We start from the raw sequence: 12,246 nt of genomic DNA on the forward strand, positions 1-12,246 counted from the left end.
GCACACTAAACCAAGAACTTGAGTTCCTGCTTCAGGGTTTCTGTAGCTGTTGATCACAAACTGGACAGAGAAAGGAAGAAATACAAGCAGTCATATTGTTAATTTTTCCTTAGGAGGTAAAATGCTTATAGGTGATCTGTCCAGTACTGAAAGATAACTTTTCACATTGCCCTGTGATATGGAGATGACTCGTGGAGTGTGAAAGGAGAAACTTCTTGAAGAAAATGTTACTTCATTATGGAAACTAGTCCAGAAAAACCAGTGTGTGTCATATTTGTGGAGATATCATGTGCAAATCCCTAATTCCCAGTGCTCTGCAACACCACATTGATGTAAAATATTGTTCTTTGTGGGTACTAAAATCTTATAAAGAGGATCTGATGGCACATTGTGTGTAGTGATTCAAAGAAACTGTCAAAATATTTTAAACTGTTGTGTTTCAGCATGCAAGCAGAATGTTTACATATCACAAAAACTGTATTTAATTTCCATGCTGTTCCAACCGAATCACTGAACAAAGTGTGCATGTTTGATTTGATCATTCACTCACTCATTTACTCATCCGCCACATTCTGTAGAATGTTTGAAGGTGAGGGCACACCTGTTGCAGTCTGAATTCTCTGTTTGTAGAGAAGAAAATGATAACTATAATGAATTTATTGAAATCTTTCACCCCCCCCCCCTTACACACACACACACACACACACACACACACACACACACACACACACCCTGACAGTGACAGCGAATGACAACCTGAAGTTCCAAGGGCACTGTAAACTATGTGTTTAAGGATGAAACATTTTTAAATATTTATGTTAATCCTTTATACAAATTTGATATCGGCATTTTAAAACTGCAGTAAATTGCAAAGTCCTGGAGCAATCTCCCACCAACCATGATACTGTCATATGTAATGATGCCCTGCTTCCACAACCACAGACTTGAATAAAAGGTTGTAGAGAAAGATAGATTGCTACTTACTGTAAAGAAGACACATTAAGTTGTAGACAGGCATGATTAAAAGACACTCACATGTAGCTTTCAGCCACAGCCTTCGTTAGTAAACACACACACACACACACACACACACACACACACACTTAAACACATACACATGTGTGTGTTGTGTGTGTGTGTGTGTGTGTGTGTGTGTGTGTGTGTGTCCCTCTTTACTGATGAAGGCTGCGGCTGAAACCTACATGTGAGTGTCTTTTAATTGTGCCTGTCTGCAACTTCATGTGTCTTTTTTATGGTGAGCAGCAATCTATCTTTTTTCCTAGATTGTTGATATTCCTACCTGGAGTTTCCATTGTTTGAATGAAAGGTTGGTTAGTTTATGCAGATGAGGAGTTGATGTGTTTCTAGGGGACAGTGAATGTGCCTAGTAAAATATACTATTTTCACCCCTTGGAACAATGTTTGATGTTTTATTTTCTTGATTTAAAAGCAGCATTATGTGTTGTGTCAAGTGCTGTAAAAATTAAAACAAATTGATCTGTATTTCAGTATTTTGCGAGTTCCGTCCCTAACAGTTCACAGTTCTACTGCATTCTAACTACTCACTGCCATAAAAAAGTGAAACAACATTAATTTCTGTGTAATGAACCTGAGCTGACGATTGAAAATTCTTGCCAGACCAGGAGTCAGACTCTGATTTCCCACTTATTGTAAGCATTATATTTAACCATTAGACTGCCCCAAACACACCTCGACTCTTGACTCAAACTTTCATTGTCACTAATATCGCCACCTACAGTAGTGCTTAGGCAGCCATGTGATTAAAGTGACTTCTTGAGACAAGGAGGAAATGTGAATTTTCACCTTGGCAGTCACACCTTTGTGAGTATATTTGAAAACTTTTTCACTAAGAAAACAGTGAAACATAATTGGAAGAACCCATCTAAAAATCCATGGCTTACTGAAGGGATAAAAATACCTTGTAAACAGAAAAGGGAAATGTATCTTATAGCTAGAAGGGCTAATGATCCAGAAACAGCCAAACATTATGAAAACTACTGTACTGTATTAAGAAAAGTTATTAAAAAGTTCAGAAGTGTGTGCATTAGACTGGGATTAGTACCTCTGATAATAAAATTAATACACTTTGGAATACTGGTAAAAGGGAAACAGGGTAACTGAGAACACGAGAAGGCTGTATTTCTATTGAACTCGGGGAAAAGTTTGTTAACAAAAAGTCAGAATAAAAATAATTAATAATCATTTTTAAGTGTTGTTGGGAAAATAGGATCCAGCTGTTCATTAGAACATGCAAGGCTGCATATGGAGTAGGTAAAACCTATGCAATTTGATAAAATTGGAATTCGATCCACCTCTGCTACTGAAATTAGGAAAATAATAAATTCACTCAAAAGTAAAAGTAAAGTAAAAGCTTGCGTGGAATTGGTCGTATTTCCAACAGAAGACTTGTTTTCAAAAGACAAGTAGGATTCTCAGCCATGTATTTAGTAGTTCATTGAAACAGGGCACTTTCCAGATAGACTGAAATATGCTATCATGAAACCATTGCAGTAAAAAGGGGATAGGTCTAATGCTAACAGCTACCGCCCACTCTCACTTCTGACAGCTTCATCCAAAATTCTTGAAAAAATAATGTATCAAGACTAGCTTCACATATTTGTGAAAATGAAGTACTAACAGGATGTCAGTTTGAGTTTCAGAAAGCCTTTTCAACAGAAAATGCCATATATGCTTTCATTGATCAAATATTAAATGCTCTGAATAACTGATCATCACCAATTGGGATATTTTGTGATCTCTCAAAGGATTTTGACTGTGTAACAATATTCACCATATAATGGAGTGCTGAGTCACAGATAGGCACAACAAAAAGACTGTCACAAATAAGCTTTCAGCCAGCAAGGCCTTCGCCAAAAATAGATCACACACACACACACACACACACACACACACACACACACACACACACACACGCGCGCGCGCAAACGCAACTCACACACATACATTCCATCCTGGATTTTCCCTTGTTTGATTTTGACTGTTTGAATCACAAAATTCTTTTATATAAGCTTAATTATTGTGGTATGAGTGGGACAGTGTACAAATGTTTTAATTCATATTTAGCTGGAAGAATGCAGAAGGTTGAAATTAACTGTGCAGGTCGTCTGCAAAAATTGGCAGAGTCCTCTAACTGGGGAGCTATTAAGAATGGTGTCCCACAAGGTTCAGTTTTTTTTTTTTTGGGGGGGGGGGTTTCCTTATTGTTCTTAATATATATTAATGACTTGCCACTCTATATTCATAAAGATCTAAAGCAAGTTCTTTTTGCTGATGAACAAGTATACTAAGCACACCCAACAAACAAAAATTAGCTGAGGAAATTGTAAACGTCGTCTTTCAGAAAATCTAGTTTGCAAATGGACACACACAAAATTGTGAGAAAACACAGTATATACAATTTTGTACAGTAAATGGTAGTGTAACACCATTGATAAATAAGGACTTTGAACAGAAGTGTGTTGCTAAGGCAGAATACTCAACATTTCTGGGTGTGTGCATTGATGAGAAATTAAATTTGTGATGAAGCAAGCTGGGATCTCTTTACTTCCTCTCTTGTTTTGTCATCTGACTCCTTAAATTCATTTTGTTTTCATTTTTGCCTAATACCATTAACATGCATGAGTGTAATCTGCATTTCCATAAAAGAGAAAGGTTGGCCCTCAGTCTTAAAGAATATAGCACCAGGTCTAATTATGTGCTTAGTTTTTGTGTATGTAATTTATTTCATAATTTATTTTTACCATTCCTAGTTAATACCTTTGTTATAGGATGAAATCAATAATTGTTTTGTGACTTAGATTCTATTGTTGACTTACAAACAATTATAAATTGTGTACTAATTATAAACAATTGCAAGACATACTACTAGTATTCTTATAGTATTTATTTGGCTCTATTTGAAAACATATTAGCAAAGCCACCCCTTAATTAATTTCAAAATAATTACCATGTTGTCAAAAGTATTGTTTATGTAACTGTGTCTGTTAATTTCATTGCTTAAACAAATGATTTGGCGGAACCTTTGTGGTAGAATAAACTGTTAAAAAGAAGGAATTTTTCGATGGATCCAGTTAATTGAATGAGTTATGTTTTAATTGTAATTTCTGTAACTTAAGCATTGAACAATGTACAGTTTCAGTGCCTATTATTGTGAGGAATATAAACGACAGATTTTTGGTCTAGAGGCAGTCAGTCCACAGTCAATTTTCAGAGGGGAATAATATAGTGTTTCGAGTAACAACAATGCATCATCTTAACAATGGAATTAGTGTAACACAAATAGGCTATGCGTTAAAACAATGACAGTGTATGTTCAATTTATTTGAGAAATAGTGTCACACATACTGAATTATTTTGCAAGAACTGTGAACTCTGTGGTTGGGTTTTTACTGCTTGTAGATGTTCAACAGCAAACTTGTAGCAGTGTGTGGTGTTTGCCTGCACACTATGAATGAGGCTTATCAAACTTCACCAATAGTGAAGTGGCCATATAACTGTGTAATATTGGGGGGTTGTGAACAGTGAAGGGGTGTGCAACTGTTGGCTACGTGATTTTAAGTAGTCAGTGTTGAACTTCTATCCCCCTCCCGTTTTTCAGCCAGTATAACATTGCAGTATGTCAACACCGAGGACTATCAATGAAGAAATAAAGCAGGCGAACATCACAAATTGGAAGAAGCAATTAGGTTCAGCTTGTTATGCTACTAGGGTTATTGCAAATTTTGGAGATAGACATACCAGTAGATTAGCCTACTATGCCTATTTTCATTCACTGCTTTCATATGGCATCATATTTTGGGGTAATTCATCATTAAGAGAAATGTATTCATTGCATGAAAGCATATAATCAGAATAATATCTGGAGTGCACCCAAGATCACCTTGCAGACATTTATTTAAGGAACTTAGAATGCTCAAGAACCTTCGCAATACATATATTCACTTATGAAATTTGTTATTAATAACTCATTCCAATTCAAAAATAATAATGAAGTGCATAGCTATGACACTAGAAGAAAGGATAATCTTCACTATTCTGCGTTAAATCTGACTTTGGTACAGAAAGGGGTAAATTATGCTGCCACAAAAATTTTTGGTAATTTGCCAAATAGCATTAAAAGTCTGATAGACAGCCAATCAACATTTAAAAACAAATTGAAAGAATTTCTGAGTGTCAACTCCTTCTATTTAATAAATGTATTTTTAGATATGAAGTAGTAAAACAAATTTTATATATATGTGTATAAATAAATGAAAACTTATGTTAAACTGACATATTCCACATCATTATGAAATGTCATTTTCACGATGTGTGGTACAAGAATGTGATGTAATGTAATGTAGGTTCAGTGCATTTGAATACATTGCAGTGACATCATTTCATGTAACTGCATCTTCATCAATTTCACAACCATCTATCAGTTATTTCATTGTAGCGCAGTTACTTCATTTCATTAATCTCTCTCTCTCTCTCTCTCTCTCTCTCTCTCTCTCTCTCTCTCTCTCTCTCTCTCTCCCCCCCCCCCCTCCCTTTTTTCCTTAAAGTTATTTATACATTTTATTTTTTACTGTAAGGTGTCGACGGTCAGTCATAGCATCACACTTCGATGAGACGTGGGAACCAGAACACTGCAGGGCTATGTGTGATCACTGCAGATCTCCACGGGAATCTAAAGAGATTGATATCACAAAATATTGCAGACAGCTGTATCAAATATTGCAAAATGCTGCTAAGGGTGATGTTAAACTTACAGGTAAAGCATAGTAATTATGTTTAGGAATGATATATTTGGACTGCTTAAATAATCTTTGTTCATGTAGCATGTGAAGTTTTGTTGGCAGAGGCATACTGAAATGTCTGTGTTCGCCTGTAAAATGAAATATGTTGGCTGCAATCTGTGGTACTGTTAGGGAAGGAAACTGATTCCACTTGTAATAGGAAATGTATGACTTAGTAATGTATTTTAATTCTGTTTCCAGCTTGCATACACACTCATGCATACCCGCTTCTCTCTCTCTCTCTCTCTCTCTCTCTCTCTCTCTCTCTCTCTCTCTCTCTCTCTCTGTGTGTGTGTGTGTGTGTGTGTGTGTGTGTGTGTGTGTGTGTTGGTTTACAGAGTATAGATGTAGAAGTAGATACAAATATAGACTTTCTTGACTGGACAGGTGTGCACAGATGTCCTTGTTAGCAGGTAATGCTAAGTTTAAAAGCTAGGCTGCAGTTTTTGGGACAATGTTCTTGTCACAGTGAGACGCACAACACTTTTCTTATATGGTGAGTACTTGTCATTTTGCTCGTAATTATCCCTTTTTCATAAAAATTAAGCACCCATGAATTTTAAAATTTCCCCAGTGAATGAATGCTCAAACAAATTTCAGGCTAGCAGCCGGTTGTTGTTGAATTCATCGCACGATATTTCGACTGGGCACCTACCAGTCATCTTCAAGTGACCCATCAAAGACTGGCGAAGACTTGCTCTTCCACCGTATACATCACGCAGTGGGTATTCCACACGTGCATCAAAATTCAAGTTGGCTGATGGACCACGCATTCCTGCAACAATGCCCTGGCTGGTGGAACTGCGGAATTTAGCTGTCCACTGTGTTACCTGTCACTGCAGCCATTGGTGCACTCTGTTGACATTAATTAGAACAAATTGTGGAGATGATGGGGTTCCATGAACTCCCCAACAGATAGCTGATATCACAGTTCATCAGATTTTCTGCCAGGTGAATTTCCACTGATTTTTTAATGTTGGAGTCCCAAAACCACACACACTGTGAAAGAATGCTGCACTGAGCATCGACATTGCACTCACCTTTTGCATACAATCAAGTCCGCTATTGCTGAACACTGTCTTTCGACTGGACAGTCAGTGGGGTATGATTAAATGCAGATTCTGAACAAAGAAACATGTTTTTGGGATTACATTATTGAAGAATCTGTGGAAATATGCTGGAGGAAAATCTGATGAACCGTGATAACAGCTAACAGTTGGACAGTGCATGGAAACCCATCATCTCCATGATTTATTCTAATTGAAAATGACAGAGTGTGTGAATAGCCACGGTGAGTGGTAATGCAGAGCACAGCTGAGTTCCACAGTCCACCAGTGAGGTGCTGCCTCCGGGAAGTGCGGTCTGTCTGTCAACTTGAATTTTGTCGAATGCACAGGATACACACCACACTATATAGGGTGAAACAGAACAAGTCTTTGATGGCTCATCTGAAGATGTCTGGCAGGTGCTCAGTTGAAATATCTACTTCTACATCTACATCTACATCTACATCTACATCCACACTCCGCAAGCCACCCGATCGTGTGTGGCGGAGGGTAGCTTGAGTACCTTTATCGGTTCTCCCTTCTATTCCAGTCTCGTATTGTTCATGGGAAGAAAGATTATTGGTATGCCTCTGTGTGGGCTCTAATATCTCTGATTTTATCCTCATGGTCTCTTCGCGAGATATACGTAGGAGGGAGCAATATACTGCTTGACTCCTTGGTAAAGGTATGTTTTCAAAACTTCAACAAAAGCCCATACCGAGCTACTGAGCATCTCTCTTGCAGAGTCTTCCACTGGAGTTTATGTATCATATCTGTAATGCCTTATTCATTACTGAATGATTATGTAACGAAGCACGGTGCTCTTCGTTGGATTTTCTCTCTCTCTTCTATCAACCCTATCTGGTACGGATCCCACACCGGTGAGCAGTATTCAAGCAGTTGGTGAACAAGTGTACTGTAACCTACTCCCTTTGTTTTTAGACTGCATTTCCTTAGGATTCGTCCAATGAATCTCAGTCTGGCATCTGCTTTACCAATGATTAATTTTGTAAGGTCATTCCATTTTAAATCACTCCTAATGCCTACTCCCAGGTAATTTATGGAATTAACTGCTTCCAGTTGCTGATATCCTATATTGTAGCGAAATGATAAAGGATCTTTCTTTCTGTGTATTCGCAGCACATTGCACTTGTCTACATTGAGATTCAATTGCCATTCCCTTCGCCATGCGTCAATTCGTTGCAGATCCTCCTGGATTTCAGTACAATTTTCCATTGTTACAACCTCTTGATATACTACAGTGTCATCCACAAAAAGCCTCAGTGAACTTCTAATGTTATCCACAATGTCATTTATATATATTGTGAATAGCAACGGTCCTACAACACTCCCCTGCGGCACACCTGAAATCACTATTACTTCAGAAGACTTCTCTCCATTGAGAATGACGTGCTGCGTTCTGTTATCTAGGAACTCTACAATCCAATCACACAATTGGTCTGATACTCCATATGCTCTTACTTTGTTCATTAAACGAGTGTGGGGAACTGTATCAAATGCCTTGCAGAAGTCAAGAAACACGGCATCTACCTGGGAACCCGTGTCTATGGCCCTCTGAGTCTCGTGGACGAACAGCACGAGCTGGGTTTCACACGATTGTCTTTTTCGAAACCCATGCTGATTCCTACAGAGTAGATTTCTAGCCCCAGAAAAGTCATTATATGTTGTTGTTGTTGTTGTGGTCTTCAGTCCTGAGACTGGTTTGATGCAGCTCTCCATGCTACTCTATCCTGTGCAAGCTTCTTCATCTCCCAGTACCTACTGCAACCTACATCCTTCTGAATCTGCTTAGTGTATTCATCTCTTGGTCTCCCCCTACGATTTTTACCCTCCACGCTGCCCTCCAATACTAAATTGGTGATCCCTTGATGCCTCAGAACATGTCCTACCAACCGATCCCTTCTTCTGGTCAAGTTGTGCCACAAACTCCTCTTCTCCCCAATCCTATTCAGTACCTCCTCATTAGTTATGTGATCTACCCATCTAATCTTCAGCATTCTTCTGTAGCACCACATTTCGAAAGCTTCTATTCTCTTCTTGTCCAAACTATTTACCGTCCATGTTTGACTTCCATACATGGCTACACTCCATACAAATACTTTCAGAAATGACTTCCTGACACTTAAAACTATATTCGATGTTAACAAATTTCTCTTCTTCAGAAACGCTTTCCTTGCCATTGCCAGTCTACATTTTATGTCCTCTCTACTTCTACCATCGTCAGTTATTTTGCTCCCCAAATAACAAAACTCCTTTACTACTTTAAGTGTCTCATTTCCTAATCTAATACCCTCAACATCACCCGACTTAATTCGACTGCATTCCATTATCCTCGTTTTGCTTTTGTTGATGTTCATCTTATATCCTCCCTTCAAGACACCATCCATTCCGTTCAACTGCTCTTCCAAGTCCTTTGCTGTCTCTGACAGAATTACAATGTCATTGGCGAACCTTGAAGTTTTTATTTCTTCTACATGGATTTTACTACCTACTCCAAATTTTTCTTTTGTTTCCTTTACTGCTTGCTCAATATACAGATTGAATAACATCGGGGAGAGGCTACAACCCTGTCTTACTCCCTTCCCAACCACTGCTTCCCTTTCATGTCCCTCGACTCTTATAACTGCCATCTGGTTTCTGTACAAATTGTAAATAGCCTTTCGCTCCCTGTATTTTACCCCTGCCACCTTTAGAATTTGAAAGAGAGTATTCCAGTCAACACTGTCAAAAGCTTTCTCTAAATCTACAAATGCTAGAAATGTAGGTTTGCCTTTCCTTAATCTTTCTTCTAAGATAAGTCGTAAGGTCAGTATTGCCTCACGTGTTCCAGTATTTCTACAGAATCCAAACTGATCTTCCCCGAGGTCAGCTTCTACTAGTTTTTCCATTCGTCTGTAAAGAATTCGTGTTAGTATTTTGCAGCTGTGGCTTATTAAACTGATTGTTCGGTAATTCTCACATCTGTCAATACCTGCTTTCTTTGGGATTGGAATTATTATATTCTTTTTGAAGTCTGAGGGTATTTCGCCTGTTTCATACATCTTGCTCAGCAGATGGTAGAGTTTTGTCAGGACTGGCTCTCCCAAGGCCGTCAGTAGTTCCAATGGAATGTTGTCTACTCCGGGGGCCTTGTTTCGACTCAGGTCTTTCAGTGCTCTGTCAAACTCTTCACGCAGTATCGTATCTCCCATTTCATCTTCATCTACATCCTCTTCCATTTCCATAATATTGTCCTCAAGTGCATCATCGCCCTTGTATAGACCCTCTGTATACTCCTTCCACCTTTCTGCTTTCCCTTCTTTGCTTAGAACTGGGTTTCCATCTGAGCTCTTGATGTTCATACAAGTGGTTCTCTTATCTCCAAAGGTCTCTTTAATTTTCCTGTAGGCAGTATCTATCTTACCCCTAGTGAGATAAGCCTGTACATCCTTACATTTGTCCTCTAGCCATCCCTGCTTAGCCATTTTGCACTTCCTGTCGATCTCATTTTTGAGACGTTTGTATTCCTTTTTGCCTGCTTCATTTACTGCATTTTTATATTTTCTCCTTTCATCAATTAAATTCAATATTTCTTCTGTTACCCAAGGATTTCTACTAGCCCTCGTCTTTTTACCTACTTGATCCTCTGCTGCCTTCACTACTTCATCCCTCAAAGCTACCCATTCTTCTTCTACTGTATTTCTTTCCCCCATTCCTGTCAATTGTTCCCTTATGCTCTCCCTGAAACTCTGTACAACCTCTGGTTCTTTCAGTTTATCCAGGTCCCATCTCCTTAAATTCCCACCTTTTTGCAGTTTCTTCAGTTTTAATCTACAGGTCATAACCAATAGATTGTGGTCAGAGTTCACATCTGCCCCTGGAAATGTCTTACAATTTAAAACCTGGTTCCTAAATCTCTGTCTTACCATTATATAATCATTTCTGCTTCAATCTGCATGTGTAACTTCTCTTCCAATGGTGTTTCCAAACATTGTAGCTTCTTTGGTGACAAAATTCAGTAAATGTCTGAAGATGGCCTTGTAATCCGAAAACCAGTAAACACAAGAAAAGTAATACTTTAGAACAAAAGCAAACTAGTGCTTCTCATTGATTATAATGTTGTTCTACCAAGAACTGATGGAAGATTCAGTTATCAGAACGTGGTGAATTAACATCATCAATTTCTACCCTGGTCACGGAAACAGTGTGACCCTAAATGTTTTCTCCTTGCTGCTGCAGACAACATCTGAGGACATTCCAGGGCAAATGAGGTATTTTGCAATTAACGTTCTTAATTTTATAAATAGTTGTACATTTGGTATCACCCTTCTGTTCTGGATTGACCTTGCGGGAAGTCCAACGCATCTCAGATGGAACAGCAGTTTACAGCCAAATTATTTGATAGTTTTAGATACAGACTGAACTTTACATCACACAATTAGGAGAGGATTTGGCTGTCTGAAGAATGCAACAATCATATGTTTGCCAAACCACATATCCATATTCTTTTGTTGACAGCTTTCATGTTTTAAACTACAACATGCTGACATTTGCTATTGGGTACTTAATTGTTCAAACAAATTTCCGGCTTGTAGGCAGTCTTGTTTAATTCATGAGTGTCGTCGTAACTGCCATCTGCTTCACATCTCCTGTGCAGCAAGCTATGTAAATTTAAGTAATAACTGTGTTTTTCTTACTTGTCACTTCTTTTTCCGTGTGTTTTTGCTTTTAGGAAGCTTTAATTTTCGAGTACTAGTAATAGTGTTCCACAGATTTCGTGTTTGTTTTGAATACAGTCCAGAGACAGTTGGTGCTTATTTTCACTATTTCCAACAAGAAGTGTCTAGTAACCACAGTTTAGTCAGCTATCAGCCACCTTTAGTGAATTAGCAGTCTAGTTAAAAGTTGATTACTTAAGTCTCTACAGTAAATTGTTGATTTCTTAGGATGGATAGGATGTGTGACTGCTGCGAACGGACGCAGGAGGAGCTGGCCACTGTTCGCGAACAGCTGAGCATGCTGATGGCCGCGGTCAGCTGTTTCAGGCTGCTGCCTCGTGGTGTAGCGGCAGTGGGGAGTCTGGTGTGTCACATGGTACACCCCGGTGTTACACGCTTCACCCACAGTCCCTGCTGTCGAGACATCTTCGCGGGTACCAGACGCGGTTGGGACACCCTCTCCCCAAGGGGAGTGGCAGGTTCAACGGCATTCACGTCGCACGAGGCGGAGGGTCAATGTGGAGGCTGGCCGCGTGGCATCGCCCGCTCTGCCTGTGAATCGACATGTGGTCGCTCCTTCAGGAAGGTCCAAGCAGGCACATGGGGGGGGAGGGGTTTATGTTTATTAGTGATTGGGAGTTCCAATGTTAGGCGAGTGATGGA

General features: G+C 39.0%; 1 protein-coding gene across 5 annotated transcripts in view; it reads left to right on the forward strand.

Annotated features, from left to right (window-relative positions):
- Positions 1-12,246, forward strand: part of LOC126236063 (ATP-dependent DNA helicase Q1-like) — a 156,084-nt gene that overhangs the window by 108,602 nt on the left and 35,236 nt on the right. For all 5 annotated transcript variants that reach the window (XM_049945111.1, XM_049945112.1, XM_049945113.1 and 2 more), the window contains one exon: positions 5,616-5,794. In XM_049945111.1, coding sequence (XP_049801068.1) covers positions 5,616-5,794 — 179 coding nt within the window. The remainder of the gene's footprint in view (positions 1-5,615; positions 5,795-12,246) is intronic.

Source organism: Schistocerca nitens, chromosome 2 (assembly GCF_023898315.1).
Source record: "Schistocerca nitens isolate TAMUIC-IGC-003100 chromosome 2, iqSchNite1.1, whole genome shotgun sequence".
In the NCBI taxonomy this organism is placed as follows: Eukaryota; Metazoa; Arthropoda; class Insecta; order Orthoptera; family Acrididae; genus Schistocerca; species Schistocerca nitens.